At 37.0% G+C, this 20,462-nt stretch overlaps 2 protein-coding genes across 2 annotated transcripts in view; both read left to right on the top strand.

Moving 5' to 3' along the window:
* The window catches only part of LOC127414257 (proto-oncogene tyrosine-protein kinase receptor Ret-like), a 33,381-nt gene extending 22,342 nt beyond the window's left edge, over nt 1-11,039 (top strand). Inside the window, exons 5-20 of the mRNA XM_051652160.1 lie at nt 891-1,086; nt 1,194-1,393; nt 1,797-2,079; nt 2,290-2,421; nt 2,598-2,708; nt 3,509-3,619; nt 4,224-4,480; nt 4,700-4,847; nt 4,991-5,098; nt 5,199-5,413; nt 5,564-5,686; nt 6,844-6,914; nt 7,056-7,193; nt 7,760-7,859; nt 8,512-8,659; nt 10,255-11,039. Of these exons, the coding sequence (XP_051508120.1) occupies nt 891-1,086; nt 1,194-1,393; nt 1,797-2,079; nt 2,290-2,421; nt 2,598-2,708; nt 3,509-3,619; nt 4,224-4,480; nt 4,700-4,847; nt 4,991-5,098; nt 5,199-5,413; nt 5,564-5,686; nt 6,844-6,914; nt 7,056-7,193; nt 7,760-7,859; nt 8,512-8,659; nt 10,255-10,412 (2,499 nt within the window). The 3' untranslated portion in view covers nt 10,413-11,039. The remainder of the gene's footprint in view (nt 1-890; nt 1,087-1,193; nt 1,394-1,796; nt 2,080-2,289; nt 2,422-2,597; nt 2,709-3,508; nt 3,620-4,223; nt 4,481-4,699; nt 4,848-4,990; nt 5,099-5,198; nt 5,414-5,563; nt 5,687-6,843; nt 6,915-7,055; nt 7,194-7,759; nt 7,860-8,511; nt 8,660-10,254) is intronic.
* Nucleotides 11,040-12,388: 1,349 nt separating this feature from the next.
* LOC127414249 (chondroitin sulfate N-acetylgalactosaminyltransferase 2-like) lies at nt 12,389-20,398 on the top strand. The gene is made up of 8 exons (XM_051652144.1): nt 12,389-12,599; nt 13,049-13,973; nt 15,258-15,474; nt 15,790-15,891; nt 16,216-16,397; nt 18,640-18,734; nt 18,832-18,913; nt 19,057-20,398. The coding sequence occupies exons 2-8, from the start codon at nt 13,322-13,324 to the stop codon at nt 19,347-19,349; spliced, it is 1,623 nt and encodes a 540-aa protein (XP_051508104.1). The 5' UTR covers nt 12,389-12,599; nt 13,049-13,321; the 3' UTR covers nt 19,350-20,398.
* The last annotated feature ends 64 nt before the right edge of the window (nt 20,399-20,462 follow it).

The following is a 20,462-nucleotide window of genomic DNA, read 5'->3' as shown; positions in this document are numbered from 1 at the left end:
TCTTATGTAGTGTTTTTTCTAAAACAAGATCAAATCAAATTGATCTTGTTTTAAGGATTTTTAGATATTTTTACAGGAAAACAATTAAAAAAATTATCAAGAATATGATTTTAACCCAAATATCAAAAGGTCTTACTAGAAAAAAAGAAATTATGATCCAACGTGAATTTTCTTGATAAAAAATATGATCGTGCCTGGTAACCTGCATGTAAAATGGCTAGAAATAGCATTTTAGCTTAGCGTAAAACTGACAATTTACACAAGGTTTATTTCTATTTCTTCTGCTCTAAACTTACTTCAAACTTACTTCTCTGTCTGCTCGTATGAATGTAACACATCATAAGAAAGTGTTTCACCGCTGTTCAAATGCACTTTGGATCGCATCATTTATATGTGTACATGTTTTCCATCTGAAAGGACTAAATATTAAATGAAACAAATAACAATAAAATGCAAAGTAATCTCTTCAGTAATCAAAATACTTTATGAATGTAGCTGTATTCTAATTACCAATGATTTAGATTGTAACTGTAGTGGAATACAGTTACTTATATTTAGTATTTTGAATACGTAACCCCGTTGCATGTATTTCGTTACTCCCCAACCCTGCATATAGATGTGCATAACATTTATACATTTACCTTTACTTAATTCATTTTGGAGGGACAATGAAACATTTGGCTGAACTTTAGCTTCTTAATGTTAGCTTTGATTAAACTTGATGGTGTATTTTTGTTTAACGCATATTTTCTTTTTCTCATAAAAAAAAGTTTGAGATCAAACAATAATTAGCAAACTATCTGCATTATCACCACAAACCCTCTATTGAAGATCCCTGTTTTAAAATGTGAATTAAAGAAGTGGAATCACATGATCTTTTCTTTTTGTAGGGTACAATCTGTGGAAGTCTGTCTGTATACGACAGGGATACAACACCTGTTTATCCCAGTGACCAAAGTCAGAATAAATTTGTTGGTACCCTGTTGACGAATGACCCCTGGATCAGAAACACATTTACCATTGAACCCAAATTCAGGGAAGAAAAAGCTGTCTTTAGCAATGTGCGTGGGACAGTTCATGAATATAGTGAGTATAGGAAAAAATAAAAAATAAATACATTACTTGTCTTAAGAATTCGTTGTTTTTTAAATGTTGTGCACTGAATTGTCCTTCATCCTGTTGTCTGCCCTCAGAGCTGAAGCTCAGTCAGAACGTGTCTGTGACAGAGAAACGCTCATTTCTGTTGGACTACCTGGTCAATGACACCACTTTCCCTGGCCCAGAGGGAACAGTGCTGTTACATTTCAATGTCACTATTCTGCCAGTTCCTATTTGTTTCTCCAATATCACCTACTTCTTCACTATGTCACGGAAACCAACGACGTACTCCCAGGTGCTTAAATTATGTTTTTAGTAACTATTGTTGAAATATTGTTATAGTAGTGGTATAGAAGTGTAACATTCAGGGTTCTGACTGTGATGGAAATGTAAAAATATCAAATAATTTTAAAATAGTTTTTCCAGGCTTGGAAAAGTCATGGAAATTTTTTTATGACTAGACTTTTCTCTATAAAATGATTTTGAAAAATGATTATCTTTTAATCATGATCCAGGACAATATTACAATCAATATTATTTAGAAAATATCCTGGTTGTTGTCTACCTCGTAGATAAAATGAGTTCTAAGTGTAAGTGAAATCTGACAATTTCCTTATGAAATTGCAATATACCTAAAAATAATTCAGATAGATTTAGCCTTACATGTGACTTAACTCTGTTGTTTGTGTCTTTATTAGATTGCAAAAGTCTGTGTGGACAACTGTCTGAAGTTTAAGGGCATTGATGTTGAATATCAGCTAGAAATAGCGGACAGGAACATCTCTGCTGATGCTCAGTCGTGCTATGCAGCAGTTAGCATTGCACAGAGCCAAAACGAGATGTCTGGCGTTCTCTATGTGAACGACACTGAGGCATTACGCAGAGCAGGGTGCCAAGAGCTGCAGTATGTGGTTATTGCCCAAGAGCAGCAGAACCAGCTGCAGGCCAAAACTCAGCTCATCATCATATTTGAGGGTGAAGGTAGGTCAACAAGATCAACAGGAAACAGTTCACTGTTTGAGTCAAAAGTGGTTCAGTGCTTGAATTTGTGCCTGTTCAAGGCTTAGTAGTGTTGAACAGGATTAACATGACCATTAATCTAGGGAATGTTGTTGCTATGTTGATCCAAGTACTTGAGAGATTGTGACTTTGACCTATGCTTTGCTTTCCCTATCTGACTGTGTCTTGTAGTGGATCTTATGAGAATGGATGAGCAGCAGGTTTTGGCTTGTGCAGAGCGGAGAAAGCGAGGGGAGTGTGAGGCTTCTCGAGGCCTGGGAGCCCCCACAGGCAGATGCCAGTGGAGACAAGGCAGTGATAAAGGTTACCCACTATTTTCTTGTCTTCTCATTACTCTAATGTAGTGTTTTATTGTTTTCGAAGAAATCTTAAACGACATGGGATCAAATACACTTCACTCACAATAGGACTATGGAACTGTTTCTACAATTTTCGCTGTCAATGTTAAATCATTCTATATCTTTGTGTTATCTTTGCAGGGATATCTGAAAAATATTCCACCTGTTCCCCTGACCTCCGCACATGTCCGGATGGTTACTGTGATATCATTGAAAGCAAAGATATATCCATATGTCCTCAGGATTGCACCAGTGAGAAAAATTCTAGCTTTTATTGTGTAACTTTTCATATCAATTCATTCATTCATTAAAAAGTAGATTAAAATGTATTTAAAAAATAAATATAAATTATTGATGAAATATTTATGTAAAAATATGTATATTAAATATTAAAACTTTTATTGTTTTAATCTTACTATAATACAAGTATTTTATAAATAGTAAATGCATAATATTAATAAACATAATAATGTATTGATAATATAAACATATTAATTTACTTTAATTATAATAACCCTTTATGTAGCCTGGGTAGCTCAGCGAGTATTGACGCTGACTACCACCCCTGGAGTCACGAGTTCGAATCCAGGGTGTGCTGAGTGACTCCAGACAGGTCTCCTAAGCAACCAAATTGGCCTGGTTGCTAGGGAGGGGAGAGTCATATGCAATAACCTCCTTGTGGTTACAATTAGTGGTTCTCGCTCTCAATGGGGCACGTGGTAAGTTGTGCATGGATCGCAGAAAGTAGCATGAGCCTCCACATGCTGTGAGTCTCCATGGTGTCATGCACAACAAGCCACGTGATAAGATGCGCAGGCTGACTGTCTCAGAAGCAGAGGCAACTGAGACTTGTCCTCCACCACCCGGATTGAGGTGAGCAACCGTGCCACCACGAGGACCTACTAAGTAGTGGAAATTGGGCATTTCAAATTGGGGAGAAAAGGGGATAAAAAACTTTATTAATAAATAAAAAAGTATAATAACCCTTTGTAAATATTTAGTTGTGTTTTAGGAAGTGCAACAGCTATAAAAACAATATGTCTTTTTGTCAGGTCAACCCATAATCGGGGGTCATGAGAGAGGCCTATATGGAATTAAAGCAGGATATGGGACTTGCTACTGTTTCTCAGAGAAGTGCTTCTGTGAAAAGGATGAAATGGAGGGTGAGCTGAAAGATTTGACGACTGATGATGAAGATTGGACGATTAAAAAAAATAAAAAAAATAATAATTATGTTCTTAATTAGTATTTTTGTCTTGTTTTCCACTAAAAAATATCTAAATATATTTTAAAATATATATATCTATTTATTCACTTGACAAGCAGAATGGCATTCGATATTAAGTCTTGTTTTCAGAGAAATAAGACAAGTTTAGTAAACTTTATGCTTAAAACAAGAAAGAAAGAAAAAAAGGGGTAAGAAAAATAAACTTGTTTTCCATTTGAATTAAGTTTATTTTTCTTACCCCATTGGCAAACAGTTTTTTCTTTTTTTAAGCATAAACCTCACTAAACTTTGTTTGATTTCTCTGAAAACAAGATTTAATATATTTATGCCATTTTGCTTGTCAAGTAAATGTACCTTGTTTTAAGAATGTTTAGATAGTTTTACTGGAAAGCAATAAAAAAAAAAAAAGTTTTTTTTTTTGTTTTTTTTTGCAGTGTATATCTGATTTCATTTCTATCTGTAAAATTTCAAAGTAAACTAATTGCTTTGTCAACTTTCACACCATTTTATCTAATTATGGTTCTGTGTATCTTTTTCAGACGCTATCTGTGACGACATGTGTAAGACAGTCATTGCAACTGGTGTCGTCCTCTCCTTCATTGTCTCCATCCTCCTGTCCTCGTACTTTATCCACTGTTATCACAAAAGCACACCCAAGCCGCCCATCGCCTCAGCTGAAATGACCTTCCGTCGTCCGGCTCAGTCCTACCCCATCAGTTACTCAGCCAATAATGTTCGGCGAGCTTCTCTAGATTCCATGGAGAATCAGGTGGCCATTGACACCTTCAAAATACCTGTGAGTCTGTTTGCTTGGTTCTTCCATTTTAACTTATATTTCACATCAGAATTCTAGAGCCATTATTTAGATTTGCATTTTAGTTTGAGTAATTGTCAGATGTTGATCTTTACTATATATAAAGTTTACCTTATTAATGATATCAGTGGAACTGTTGAGAGAGCAGTTGCTTCTGTTCTGTTTAACTGTACAGGTTTGCTTTCTCATTTATGTTAACAGGAAGATCCAAAGTGGGAGTTCCCAAGAAAGAACCTAGTTCTGGGTAAAACTCTGGGAGAGGGAGAGTTTGGGAAGGTAGTGAAGGCCACAGCATTCCGTCTTAAAGGAAAAGCTGGCTACACTACAGTTGCTGTAAAAATGTTAAAAGGTATCTCATACAGCTTAAAATCCATGCAATTTATCATCGAAAAGGGAATCTCCTCTTAATTAATTTAAGAGCTGGATCTGATGTCTTAAAAATGGTGTCTGAAATGATTTGCCAAGCCTTCATTGTTTTCTTTTTCCCCACAGAAAATGCCTCTCACAGTGAGCTTCGAGATCTTCTTTCAGAGTTCACATTGCTCAAGCAGGTTAATCATCCTCATGTAATAAAGATGTATGGAGCCTGCAGCCAGGATGGTAAGACATTATATACAAAAGATCTATGTTGAATTCTGCAGACAATAATTTCTGCTTTGTTTGATTTGCCCTGTGTACTTACAAAAGTCGATTTGTTCAGGTCCATTATACTTAATTGTTGAGTATGCCAAGTATGGGTCATTGCGCAACTTCCTGAGAGAGAGTCGGAAAGTTGGACCCAGCTACATGGGCAATGATGCCAACCGTAACTCCAGCTACTTGGAAAACCCAGATGAAAGAGCGCTGACCATGGGTGACCTCATCTCTTTTGCATGGCAGATCTCCAGAGGAATGCAATACCTGGCAGAAATGAAGGTATGTCAACAGTTTATGAAATATACATCCAAACTTTTTGTACTTGTTGAGGAGATAAGAAACGCGTTTTGTGTTTTAAAGATTTAAATAATTAGGTTCGAGTTTGGAGTTCATGGAGTGCAGCAAAAAAATGTATTTGTATGCTTTTAGCTTGTTCACAGAGACCTTGCTGCCAGGAACGTGCTGGTTGCAGAGGGAAGAAAGATGAAAATATCAGACTTTGGTTTATCTCGAGATGTCTACGAGGAAGATTCATATGTGAAGAGGAGCAAGGTGATAAGAATTTCTATTTCTACTAATAGAATAAATAAATAAAAATCTCCCAAAATAATTCAATTAATTGTAGCAAACAAGATACATATTCTGGAAAACTGAGATGCTATTTTTACTAGGGCTGTCAATCGATTACATTTTTTAATCCAATTAATTACATGATATGCTGATTAATTAATCCAATTAATCACATATATAAATATTTGCTGAGAAAGATCCTCAAATAACATTAATTCAGTATAAAATAATTATAAATGGTTATATTTAAATAATATAATATAAATATTATAATTATAAATACAATATATATATATATATATATATATATATATATATATATATATATATATATATATATTATATATATAAAAAAAATTAATATAGTTAAAATGCATTTCATCATTGTGTTAGAAGAGTAAAGCATTTATAAATCAAAAAGTGGCTTTAGAATTTAGTATATTGTTTATTTCCATATTATTGAACACAAGCCAATCATTGTCCTACATTTACAGCAATACATTTTGCAATTAAATTTGTCAATCAGTCCAAGATTTATTAAGAGCTTTTCTAAGGATGCGCCAATGTATACATGCGTCAGATGGACACTTTTGGACCATATTAAGATCAATGTCTCAAGTTAAACATAGTTTGAAACTTTTTAGATCCCTGCATTCGGATTTGCACTCCATCAAGCTGTGTTTAAACGCAAAAACGTGTTCTCATCTTGTGCTGTCTGCTGTCCGTAAGTGTGGATTGTTCTCTGTATAAGCTGCGCATTTACAGCTGGAGTTTTGCTTACTGCCCCCTGAAGAAAACAGGTAGTACTTCAAGTTTGAATTGCTCCAATGTTAGGCATATTCCTTATTACGGTCAGGGGCCATGATTAATTGCGTAAAAATTTTAATGCATTATTTTTTATAGAATTATTTGCGAATTAAAGCATTAAATCGACAGCCCTAATTTTGAAGTTCTTATTGCACATATTTGTTCTAATTGTGCATGTGTACTTATTACAGGTTTTCTGTAACACATGTAGACTTAATACTTTAGTTCCATACTCAAGAAAACCTATTTTGATAGTTTAATTCCATTTGCATTTTTATAGTTGTTAGGCTTATTACAATACATAAATGTCATAATGTGTTCTCAATTTCCAGGGTCGTATTCCTGTCAAATGGATGGCTATAGAGTCTTTGTTTGACCACATCTACACCACACAAAGTGATGTGTAAGTCATGTCAGGGTTACACGAAACACACATAACTATAACCCGTGACTAGTTTTAATGCATATTTATAGTAACCTTCTGTGAGTCACATTTAACATTTGAAGAATTAGTCTAAATAGTATTTTTCTTTTCTCTCATTAGCTGGTCTTTTGGTGTTCTTTTATGGGAGATTGTGACTCTGGGTGGAAACCCCTACCCAGGCATTGCCCCAGAACGGCTTTTCAACCTTCTAAAGACAGGCTACAGGATGGAGAAACCAGAGAACTGCACAGACGAAATGTGTGTTTATTACTGATATTAAACAACAGACATTATGTCATCAGTAGAATAATTTTTTGGAGGTTTATTGCAAGTGGTACCAAAATAATTTTCAAACAAGTTTCCAGGTGACACTTCTCCATCTTCCATTCATCAATCAAAAGATAGTCCAACTTCAAACTCACGCCATTGGCTGAGCCTATGTTGCTCTGTCGGACTCATTGGGATGTTCAAACAAACCGAGATATGTTTTGATAGTGCAACATAGAGCTACAGTGTGCACACTTTTCAGAGCAACCTGGATATTATTACATATTGAAAAAATTACACACCTCACCTTTAAAGGCTAAATGAGCAAATAGTTCCTAATGTCACCTAGGATATTCAACATTTAATTTAGCATATTATGCAGTATATGACTTTAGAAACCATGAGACAACAATGTACCTACTGTAGTTTTAGATGTATTTTTCTGCATTTCACTTTAAAAAAAAATAAAAATCTACCATTCATTTTAGCACAGCAAACACAAATAAGTTTACAATATATTATATATACGGGTGATGATGCTATGTTATGTAATTTAGGTACAATCTGATGCTTCGTTGTTGGAAACAAGAGCCAGATAAGCGTCCCAACTTCTCAGACATCAGCAAAGAACTCGAGAAGATGATGGTAAAAAGCAGAGTAAGAATACAACAAATACTTCTCTCACATACAATCACACACAGACACAAATTCAAACACACCAAAACTTTGTAGAGCAAACTTATGTTTCTTCAAAGCTGATACAAATTTGAGATGATTCAAGTGAAGTTATCAAGTGGAGTAATGTTTAAATTCATAAAATCATAAAACTCATAAAAATGTTACAATTTGGTGTTATCCTTTAAAAGACATGGCAACCAAAGCTAAATAGTCAAGCCAACTATTTACTCTCCATAATTGTTTCGTATATAATATGTTTATTCACTTATGTTTTATGGTAATGATGAAGAAATCCCCAAGGTAAGTGACTATGTTTAAATAAAACAGATAAATACAGCAACACTCAGGGAGAGAGTACAGGTTTTGACCATCGTAACTGAAATATTTTACCTATAGTAATAACATTACCTCTAGTGAGCTGTTATTCTTGAAACTTCCTGATGTATTATTATACAGTTCGCTGTGCTGACATTTCACAAATATTTTAATTTCACAACCTGTTGTCTAGTTAAGGATGTTGACTATAGTGTCATAACATTTATCGCATGACATGAAATATGAGAAATGACACTGTACACAGTTAAGGTACGTATACTCTAACTTTCATAACCGTGTGTTTCCACTTTATTAGGACTATCTGGATCTTGCGGCCTCCACGCCAGCAGATGCCCTGCTGTATGACGACTCCCTCTCTGAAGAGGACACACCCTTAGTGGACTGTAGTAACGCCCCTCTCCCTCGAACCCTCCCCTCCACTTGGATTGAAAACAAGCTCTATGGTAGAATTTCCCATGCATTTACTCGATTCTAATACAAGGAACAAAATCAGTTGATGTATAGGAAGTGCTGTGATTGTGCTAATGGCATGGTAGCCAGTGATCTTTGAACATGTTTTATAGATAATTCAGTTAGTGCTGTAGTGTCTGGATTTAGGGATCAGTTGCTTAATTTGGACCTGCTTCCGATGTACTCTACTATTAAACCTGTTGTCCAAGTGCTACTACTGACAAAACAAATTAAATTTTTAGATACCTTAATATGTATTTTGTTCAGTGAAGAAAATATATTTCAAGAGACATGTTTTATGATTTGCAATATTTGTGGATTATCTATATGGTTTGCAGCGCATTACTGTAGGTCAGGTTTACATTTGAAACAGGTCCTGTGTGCTGTGGATGTACTCTCTCTGTAATATCCTGATCATATTACAGAAAATGAGTGTTTAAAGTTGATGGAATCAGTGCTGAAAAAATGAAGCAGTAAGGCTTTTGAATTGAACTCTTCTGTTAAATATAAATATGCAAGACTTTGTTAGCTTTCCCCAAAATTGTGCATAACTGCAAAGGGTTTTAATAGTAGAATTACTAAGCAATAAATGGCCAGCAGTAAAGCAATTGCCATGCATAGACTCACTGATTTCTATAGTTTATAGGAGTTCAGACAAACTTTCTAAGAGAGCACTGATTTTCTTCTGTTTTATATTAAAAAAAATAACATGTACAAAAAATATGTACAGTACTGTGCAAAAGTCTTAGGCACATAAGGTGTTTCACAAAAGCATTTGTCTTAAGATGGTTATTTATATCTTCAGCTTTAGTGTGTCAAAAGGAAATGTAAATGTTAGACTCCCAAACATTACTTTTGCAAGTAGAAAAGATTAGAATAGAAGAACAGGGAGCCCTGCAACAGATGTCATGGCCCCCACAAAGCCCCCTACTGAACATCATGTCAGTCTGAGATTACATAAAGAGACAGAAGCAACTGAGACTAATTGCCTAAATAGATAGAATAACTGTGGCAAATTCTCCAAGAAGCTTGGAACATCCTATTTGCCAACAACCAAGAAAAACTGTCCAGGTGTACCTAAGAGAATTGGTGATGTTTTAATGGCAAAGGTGGTCACACCGAATATTGATTTAGCTTTTTTTATGTTTACTGGACTTTGTATGATGTTAATTGATAAATGAAAACTATTTATGGCATTATTTTTGAAGACATCCTCACTATGCAACATTTTTCACAAGTGCCTAAAACTTTTGCACAGTACTGTACATAAAATGCCAAAGATGACAGGAGCCACATACTGATGTCATGATGGCATCATAGAATAGATGATGTCACCACAGTGGGTTATTGACATGAAAGACAATATAATGCACTCCATGAATATTGGGACCAAAGAATGTTTTCATGTTTCTACCACATCCTCAAAAAAAAAAAAGAAAAAAAAGTAATTCATGCTGTGTTAACCTATCAGTTTTACTGACTCATGTTCAGAACATGCAACAAGCTGAGTTTTGTTTGAGAGCCTTACTGTCTGGACCTTACTTCATGCTTCCTCAATGCAGAAAAAATGATATGTTCTCATTTTTAGGCATGTCATACCCGAACTGGCCAGAGAAGAGCCCGGTACAACTCAACAGACTTGATGCCACTAACCCTGTCTTTACAAGATATGCCAATGATAGTGTTTATGCAAACTGGATGGCTTTGCATTCTCCCGCAAAAATTGTGGACACGCTTGATAGTTAAAAATGCAAACCAAAAGTCAGTGGTAAAAAAGACATGGGAGAATATGTGTATATTTATATAATACTGTATATATCTTATATGATGTTAAAGTCGGTTCCCTTTTATTTCTGCTGTAAAGCCTTTTGTGTAGATCACAGGAGGGATGGTAATAGATTTCAAATTGGCTGAAATTGCATAGAGCACGCTTCAAGCAGCTCATAGGTAATTGTTACCACAAGGCCCTGTCGGCTGTGTTGTATCATTGCATGACTCTGTACAGTTCAATGTCCATGTTTAAGTGCCTGTGCCACTTCTGTTATAGATCACCAGTTACAAATGCATGACCAAGACAATGTTGGTCCCAGTCCAGAAATTAAAGGGAGCTTCTTTTCCATCACCTACTGTAGATGTTTGCCAAGGATTGTGCAAAAAATTATTTGAAAAAGTTTCTTTTGATCATGTGTCAGGATCTGACAGAATCAGTTACTTTTTTTTTTCTTGAAATAAATATAGACTCTGCGGCAACCACAAGATATGAATATTGGCATAACAGAATATGTTTAATGTAATGTCATATGGTGATTCAATTTCCATTCCTTGTACAATGTAAAAGACATTATTTGTGCAACAATAATGACAATACATACAGCTGAGTGTGATTCCTCATTATGTTGTTAGAACATTATGTTACAATCAATAAAACTCTTAGATGTCCAAATTTGATTTCTTTGTGTTTAATGTGATCTCATTCTCATACTTTAATATAGGTCATTCTTATACATATAAATTAAAAACTGATAATGTCTTTTCATCCATTGTAGCTGCCATCAAGAAAGGTTTGAATCATGTTATCCAAGACACTTGCTATATTTATAATTTGACCAGATACAGAATTCACAACACACTGAGCCCATCATTACACACAGACTCATAAAACATTACAATGCTCCTATATAAAACAACCAAAATGATGAATACATTGCGAGCCCAATGCGTCCTCTGTATGTGTAAAATGGGCCTGAGTTAAATGTCTTTAAAATAAATCTAATTAATTTAGATTAATTTATCAGTTGTGTTGGTAAAGTTCATAAAAATATCAAATTATTAAATATCAGAAAAGGAATAGTTCACCTAAGATTCTGTCATCATTTACTCATGCCACTCCAAACACGTATGACTTTCTTTAATTTGTGGAACACAAAAAGGTGAATTTGTGAAGAATATCCTGGGCCTGGACATTATTTTTCATAGAATGAAAGAGAATGACTGGGTCTGTCAACCTCCAAAACAAGGAAAAAAATAAAAGTAAAGTACCAGCAACTCGAAAGCTATATTCAAGGTCTTCTGAAGCCATATGATAGCAATTATGTAAGGGCATTTTCAAAATTTAAGTTGTTATTCACTAATAATCATATTCCAGTGAGCCAAAATATTCCAGTTAGTGAGTCAAACTTGGAAATTGGATCAGTCTGATTACATTAACAAATAATTCAGTCTGATTTTGTGAAATTGATCAAGGGAATTAATTGTAAAGATTTGACTCACAAGAGCGTTTTGTTCACAAATCAGACATCGCTACTTCTCTCAAGAACTTCAATGAATGAGTTTAGGAGGCTGATGTTTTCAGTCAATAACAAGAAATGTCTGTCTTTTTCTGGCACAATCTGTATTTCAGACGACATAATAAAATCCAAGAGTCCTATGCACCACTTTTATGATGTTTTATTTTTTATTTATTATTATTAATAAATTATTATTATTTTGGACCTTGACAAGCGTAATGTTGATTTGCTTTCATTACGTGGAAAAGCGTGGCCAGAATAATTTTCACAATTATTTTTCTTTTTGTGTTCCAACGAAGAAAGAAATTAATACGGTGTTTGGAACAACACCTCGTGTGAGTAAATGATGACAGAAATTCACTTTTGAGTGAACGATGCCGTAAAGACTTTTATTTTGAAGTGGTACGGCTCAAAGCGGAAGTAACTTGCGTTTTACTGTTTCCTTTTTTCATTGTTCCTTGGAGTTTGGTTCTCATATTTATTATGCTCTGGATTCTATTGAACTGTTATATCAAGGAAACGGTTACTGAGAAGCACAGACTATCATAACTACTGAGGCGTCGCACATTTTCATTTGTTTTAATCCAAGAAAATACCTTCAACCTAGAGGACTTCTGCAGGTTACCTGAGAATTTGCTTGAACGAGGTGGAACATTTTGTCATTATTATTATTATTTTGTTGAATTTATTTTTTTTTTTACAACATTAGACATCAGCTGCATATTCCTCTATTAGCAATAAAAGTAATGGTTTTCTTTGTTAACATTTTTGTAAACAAGCCTTATTAACAATTAATTTTAGACAGTTATTTGTAAACGAGTCTTAATAATATTCATAGTCGTAGTTGCTGATTCACTGGACAAGCACATAAAAGTACATGTTTAGTATACAGTTGTTTCCCTTAAATTATAATACTTCTTAAAGTGCAAGTTATTATAAGTGTTATATACTTATATTTATATGGCTTCCACATTACTTCAAAATTTTGTCAGTTTGTGTTTTGTCTAAATAAATGTACTGATGAGCAAAAATATCATCAGAACTTTTACTGGACGTTTCTGTAATTAATTCATTTTGACATCTCTTTTCACATAGTTATTTCACTTGAAAGGAGGAATATGGTGCAAGCAGGATGACAGTTTGTCACTTGTATATTCACACATTCCGGATGAATCTAAACACACTGAAATGCTGTAATGTGAGAAGAGCATGATCATAAGAGAAATGTGACACTAATGCACTCTCAGACTGTCTCCACTTCACTTGAGAATGGATTAATGTGAAGGACTTCATCCCTCCTTGAGGTTAGATCTTGACTGGGTGGGAATGCAAACGTGTGGCTGGTAATAAGCACCCTGCCTCTCAGATATGCCCAGACGGGGGCTTCCTCTGCAGGGGCGGGCACGCTGGCTACTCCTGGGTATTTTCTTGCTCTTGGTGCTGCTACTCTTTGCATACCTGCTGGAGTGCACCCCACCTGCAGATATGAGTCAAGAACTGCCTGGCCTGGGAGGAGAGCCTTATGGAAAGGAGTACTACCAAGCCCTCCTGCAGGAGCAGGAAGAGCGGCATCTCAGCCGAGCAGCCAGTCTCAAAAGACAAATTGCACATCTCAAACAAGAACTTCAGGAGATGAGCGACAAACTGAGGGTTCTTCAAGAAAAGAAGGAGGGTCCAGGGCCACAGAGCCTGATTGATGGCAAGGATCAGGAGCCCAGTGACCTGTTGGAGTACCTGCACTCTCAAATCGATAAGGCGGAGGTGAATACTGGGGCAAGACTGCCGAGTGAGTATGCATTGGTACCCTTTGAGAGCTTCACCACCTCAAAGGTCTACCAACTTGAGATGGGCCTGACACGCCACCCTGAGGAGAAGCCTGTACGTAAGGACCGGAGGGATGAGCTGGTGGAGGTGATAGAAGCAGGTTTGGATATTATCAATAACCCAGAGGAAGATGATGGACAGGAGGATAACATCCCCATGCAGAGGCAAACGTTCACAGAAAGCCATTTTTTTGAGGGTAAGAGCTCTTCAGATGAAGTATATGGCACTTAGCTATATCACTTAAAGGATTAGTTCACCCAAAAATGAAACTTCTCTCATTATTTACTTACACTCATGCCATCCCAGATGTGTATGACTTTCTTTCATCTGCAGAACACAAATGAAGATTTTTAGAAGAATATTTCAGCTCTGTCGGTCCATACAATGCAAGTGAATGTTGACCAGAATTTTGAAGCTCCAAAAAGCACATAGAGGCAGCAAAAAAGTAATCCATAAAACTCCAGTGTTTTAATCCATATCTTCTGAAGCGAAATGATAGGTGTGGGTGAGAAACAGATCAATATTTTTAAACTTTGAAATTTTAGCTTTCACTTTGAAAAATTATAGTAAAAAAGGATTTTTGGAGCTTCAGAGTTCTGGTCACCATTCACTTGCATTGTATGGACCTACAGAGCTGATATATTCTTCTAAAAATCTTGTTTGTGTTCTGCAGAAGAGGGAAAGTCATCCACATCTGGGATGGCATGAGGGTGAATAAATGATGAGAGAATTTTCATTTATAGGTGAACTAACCCTTTAATATTTAAATCAGTATTAAAGGAATGTTCTGGGTTAAATACAAACCACAATTTGTTTTTGACTTTTTCCTCATCTCAAAATTAAAGTAAATGGTGCCAGTCCATAAACATTTGTTAAATACCCCCTTTTTCCCACAAAAGTATGGCCACATGACATACACATTATACATATTAAGATGACTTTAGTGTGATAAATGCACTTACCTGATCTGTGTAAAATTATTTCCAATATTATAACTTCTTTGTCATGACGAAGTAACGCCGTAAACCCTGTAATCTGGTTAATGCTGTAACGCCAGGAAATCCCTGATTTTCACACTCAAATCGTGTTAACACACAATGTTTATGTCTTATGGCTATACTTTTATAACAGTGTGTATTTTAACATTTATGCTGGCCACATTTACTGTATTGTAAGTGCCTTACTGTAACTGCGATTTTTGCTTCTTTTTTACGAGTAACGAGTCATAATCATTTATTTATGGTAGTTAACATTATCAGTTAGGCTTAAGTTTTGAACCCAGACCATTCCTTGTTGTTGGCCATGGACTATTGGAAGGTATGTGACACCATTCAAAACCATTTGCCACATGGTCAGGGATTTGTGTGTACTTAACAGTGCATGTTTGTATTTGAGAATAAAAAAGATGGTGTGAACTTTGCACAGCATTAGACTTTCAGTTACTCTAGCTGCACTCTTGTGTACTTGCTATTCTTGGCAGGACTCTACAGAACAGAGAGGGACAAAGGCACACTGTATGAGCTCTACTTTGCTAAAGAGAATTCCCACGAGTACCGTCACGTCACCCTCTTCCGTCCGTTCGGGCCCCTGATGAAAGTGAGGAGTACATCTGTAGACACTGCCAGCACCATCATTAACATCATAGTGCCACTGTCAGGCCGGACTGAAGCTTTTGTTCAGTTCTTAAACAACTTCAGGTGAGAAGGTCACTCTAGAAATTTCAGTGCTACACCTTCTGGGAAGTATGTGAAGTACATATTGTAAAATCTTCCACTCATGCTAGCAAATAAATAATGTAAGACTGACATATTCTGGGTTCAGGTCTGGAAATGTGTGTGTGTCTGTGTAATCAAGCATGCTGTAAAGCATGGGGTTGAACTTATAAAGACAAATTCCCCTATTGGAATACAGAATACTACAAAACTGTGCACTTAGAGGATCAATTTGGAATGTTCAATTTTACAAGTCAAATTTAGTCAGAAATGTGGAAAGATTGCATTTTCTGTCTGCAGGGAGGTTTGCATACAACAGGACAAGCGGGTGCATCTCACAGTGGTGTACTTTGGACAGGAGGGCTTGCAGGAGGTGAAGGCATCTCTACAGAAAATGTCCAGGTTTGAGCTTGGCAAATATTCTGTTATATTGCATGCATGAAGCGTAACTGAAATGTTTTGTCAACATAAAAAAGAAATGTTCTGTTTACCCATCATAGTTGGTCAGTAGAAATGAATGAAAATGGTAATTGCAGCGACCAGCAAGAAACATGCTTACATTTTCAAAAGTATTATTTGAATGTTAGAAAGTAATGCATCGGAATCTGGTTAAGATGAAGGCCCAGTGTTGGTATGTCATTACACAGCATCATTGCCAAGAATCTTCTGAACTTCATTTGTTTCCTTTGGAGTAATTTATTGCAATTTGCTCTGATCATTTTCCAGCGAGGAAAACTTCAGTAACTACACCCTGATCCCTGTGGATGAGGAGTTTTCTCGTGGCCGTGGTCTGGACATTGGAGCTCATGCATGGGAGAAAGGCGGTGATGTCTTGATGTTCTTCTGTGATGTTGACATCTACTTCAAACTGGAATTCCTTAGTACCTGTCGTCTGAATGCAGCTCCAGGTCTGTAATCTCAATAAGCATTCCAACTAGGGGGCCTGGGTAGCTCAGTGGTAAAATACGCTGGCTACCACCCCTGGAGTTCGCTAGTTCGAATCCCAGGGCGTGCTGAGTGACTCCAGCCAGGTCTCCTAAGCAACCAAATTGGCCCAGTTGCTAGGAAGGGTAGAGTCACATGGGGTAACCTCCTCGTGGTCGCTATAATGTGGTTCGTTCTCGGTGGGGCGCGTGGTGAGTTGGCGTGGTTGCTGCGGTGGATGGCATGAAGCCTCCACATCCGCTATGTCTCCGTGGCAACAACGCTCAACAAGCCACGTGATAAGATGCGCGGGTTGACGGTTTCAGACGCGGAGGCAACTGGGATTCGTCCTTCGCCACCCGGACTGAGGCAAATCACTACGCGGCCATGAGGATTTAAAAAAGCACATTGGGAATTGGGCATTCCAAATTGGGAGAAAAAGGGAAAAAAATATATATATTAAAAAAAAAAGCATTCCAACTGAATGTACATGGGCCCTTTACTAGATAACACATTCTTATTTGTCACATCTTGCACTTTTTTGTTTGAGTGCTGTATATGTGCGTATCATGATGTATTTGTGTGCGTGTGCTCCATTCATTTATCCATATACATACTGTAAATACGTACATACATATACACTCACCATACACTTTAAGTACACCTGTACATCTACTTATTCATGCAATTATCTAATCAGCCAATCGTGTGGCAGAAGTGTAATGTATAAAATCATGCAGATATGGGTCAGGAGCTTCAGTTAATGTTCACATCAACCATCAGTATGGGGAAAAATGTGATCTCAGTAGACTGTGGCATGATTGTTGGTGCCAGACGGGCTGGTTTGAATATTTCTGTAACTGCTGATCTCCTGGGATTTTCACACACAAATGTCTCTAGAGCAGGGGTGTCAAACTCAGTTCCTGGAGGGCCGCAGTCGTGCAGAGTTTAGTCCCAGCCCTGCTCCAAAATGCCTCCTTGTAATCTTCAAGCACTCCTGAAGACCTTGATTAGCTGCTTCTTGTGTGTTTAATTAGGGTTGGAGCTAAACTCTGCTGGACTGTGGCCCTCCAGGAACCGAGTTTGACACCCCTGCTCTAGAATGTATAGAGAATAGTGCAAAAATGCAAAAAACATCCAGTTAGCGGCAGTTCTGTGGACGAAAACGCCTTGTTGATGACAGAGGTCAACGGAGAATGGCCAGACTGGTTTGAGCTGACAGAAAGGCTACGGTAACTCAGATAACCCCTCTGTACATTTGTAGTGAGCAGAATAGCTTCTCAGAATGCACAACATGTCGAAACTTGAAACAGCAGAAGACCACGTTGGGTTCCACTTCTGTCAGCCAAGAACAGAAAGCTGAGGCTGCAGTGGGCCTACCATTTGTGTACCTCAGCAGACATCCAGATTTGTCAGGCCATGTTTTTCCAATCGTCTGCTGTCCAGTTTTGATGAGCTTGTGCCCACTGCAGCCTCAGTTTCCTGTTCTTAGCTGACAGTAGTGGTACCCAGAGGGGTCTTCTGCTACTATAGCCCATCCGTCTCAAAGTTCGACATTTTGTATGTTCAGAAAAGCTTTTCTGCATAGCACTGTTGTAACGTGTGTTTATTTGGGTTACTGTCACCTTCCTGTCAGCTTGGACCAGTCTGGCCATTCTCCTCTGATCTCTGTCATTAACAAGCCATTTTCGCCCACAGAACTGCTGCTCTCTCTATGTTTTTAGTTTTTCACACCATTCTCTTTACACTCTAACTGTTGTGCGTGAAAATCCCAGGAGATCTGCAGTTACAGAACTACTCAAACCAGCCCATCTGGCACCAACAATCATGCCACGTTTCAAATCACTGACATCAACAACTCGTTCTCTACTTCCTCCACTTCCTCCACATTGTGATGTCACACTCTGGTATACACTTGCATCTGACCGCTTCCACAACACTCTGGTATACACTTGCATCTTACCTTATCACTTCCATAGAGTGTCTCTGTTTCATGACAACTGCATCAGTCACTATGTCAGTGTGTTACTGCATGACGTTAAAGCACAATAAAGTCAGAAAAGACAAAGCATGAAAAAAGGCGCGCTATTATGATCCGATCACAAAATGTTTGACCCCATTTAGACTTGTTTTTAGTGCTGACCACGTGATCCGATCACCAAAAACGCATCTTAATACCAGGTGGAAAGGGGATCTTAGTAAATGACTTTTTTTTCTACTTTGAAGGAAAGCGAGTTTTCTATCCTGTGGTTTTCAGTTTGTATAATCCAGCCATAGTTTACGGAAATCATGAGTTGCCACCCCCTATTGACAATCAGCTGGTATGTAACATCAATATCTTAATATGTAGCTTTTTTAATATAATTTATTACATCTAGTGATACAAATGGAAATAATACAATTGTATGCTGTTTGTAGATTCATAAAAAAGATGCAGGATTCTGGAGGGATTTTGGATTTGGTATGACTTGTCAGTATCGCTCAGATTTCCTCAGCATTGGTAAGTTTGTAGGTTTTGTGAGTTGGAAAAAATATAAAGATTTTCTTGTTTAAAGAATATAAATAAAGTGTATTTCTTTCTCATAACAAGACAGTATGTGTTGCTTGTTTCATATGACTGAAATGGCAGTATCTCTATTTTAGGAGGATTTGACCTGGAAGTGAAAGGCTGGGGGGTAGAAGATGTCCACTTGTACAGGAAGTATCTACGGAGTGATCAGATTGTGATCCGCACACCTGTGTCAGGCCTGTTCCACCTTTGGCATGAGAAGCTATGTGCTGATGAGCTGACTCCAGAACAATACCGCATGTGCATCCAATCCAAGGCCATGAATGAGGCGTCACACTCTCATCTGGGCATGCTTGTGTTCAGGGAGGAGATTGAGACTCACCTTCGAAAGCAGGCCTTCAGAACTCAGAGTAAACCGGCAGAATGAATCAAGTACGCAATCAGACATCCATTCTGTACATGCTCAACAGTGCACAGCATGGAGGACATTTTTTTTTTAGTGACTGCACTAAAGATATGTGTCTGAGACATGTCCACCTTTTTTCAACTGAACATTATTCCTTGTTAAATCTAAAATAATCCATAGATTAAAGAAGACCCTATGACAGCAAGAAGACTTTATTGGCTGGGGGAATGGTACTGATTTGGTACTATGTAAATCATTTACATAAGCATTTGATCAACCTTCTGGAATTGTTTCAAATGTTCAGCAAGGACTTTTTGGACATTAACTCTGTATATATGTGAATAGTGACCAGTTCCTTTAGGAAACAAAAGTTATTGAAGATTATCTTCTCTTGCACAGAAGGTGTACTTTCTTCTCATAAATGCAAGTTTGAGAAGACATGCCAGGAGTAAAGCATGACTTTGTATTTAATTTTTTAATTTTGCAACTAACTGACAGAGCCATACCTTGCATTTTTATAACATAACTTTCAACTTTGCGCTGACAAAAAAAAGGGATCTAATTTAAATGCTGAAAGGGACAATCATCCATGAATGGATGTGGTTCAACTTGCCATGCTAGAGATTAATTTAGGAAATAGGCATTTTGGTAGGTAATGTCTCTGTTGGAACAGTATATACTGTAGATTTTTCCCCAAAGCTTTCCATGTTTTTGCTGCATGGTCCTGATATGCATTTTTATGCATGAATCAAACTCTTACTTTGCACCATGTGTAAGGATGCAGCTCGGTGCCATAGCATTCAACGTTAGGGGTTAATGGTAAACATCAAATGCTGTGACCCCTGCAACCACTTTAACTCAATCTGTGATATGTAGTAAACATTGATTGAAACTGAACCATTTACAACCCTAAAGAACAGATTTGCCTGAATGTGCCTCTTAGCTTCTGATGAGGATATGTACTGTTATTCCAGTTGAATATATCCATGGCTATCAAGGACTCAAATTGACAAGGAGGTTGCAATTGTTCCGTTCCTCATTTTTTAAACAAATAAAAGGAATACAACCTGCCATTTTGAAAGGTGTTTCTTCCCTTTATCCAAGTAGACTATAGAGGTCCATATACTCATACAA

The sequence above is a fragment of the Myxocyprinus asiaticus genome, chromosome 23, assembly GCF_019703515.2.
Source record: "Myxocyprinus asiaticus isolate MX2 ecotype Aquarium Trade chromosome 23, UBuf_Myxa_2, whole genome shotgun sequence".
Taxonomy (NCBI): domain Eukaryota; kingdom Metazoa; phylum Chordata; class Actinopteri; order Cypriniformes; family Catostomidae; genus Myxocyprinus; species Myxocyprinus asiaticus.
The sequence above is the reverse complement of the archived record's forward strand: the minus strand, read 5'-3'. Positions and strand labels throughout refer to the sequence as shown.

Coding starts and splice junctions, on each gene's coding strand:
- LOC127414249 (XM_051652144.1), top strand. CDS start 13,322: ATGCCCAGACGGGGGCTTCCTCTGCAGGGGCGGGCACGCTGGCTACTC. Junction 15,892..16,215: donor TCTCTACAGAAAATGTCCAG/GTTTGAGCTTGG, acceptor ATCATTTTCCAG/CGAGGAAAACTTCAGTAACT. Junction 16,398..18,639: donor TCGTCTGAATGCAGCTCCAG/GTCTGTAATCTC, acceptor TCTACTTTGAAG/GAAAGCGAGTTTTCTATCCT.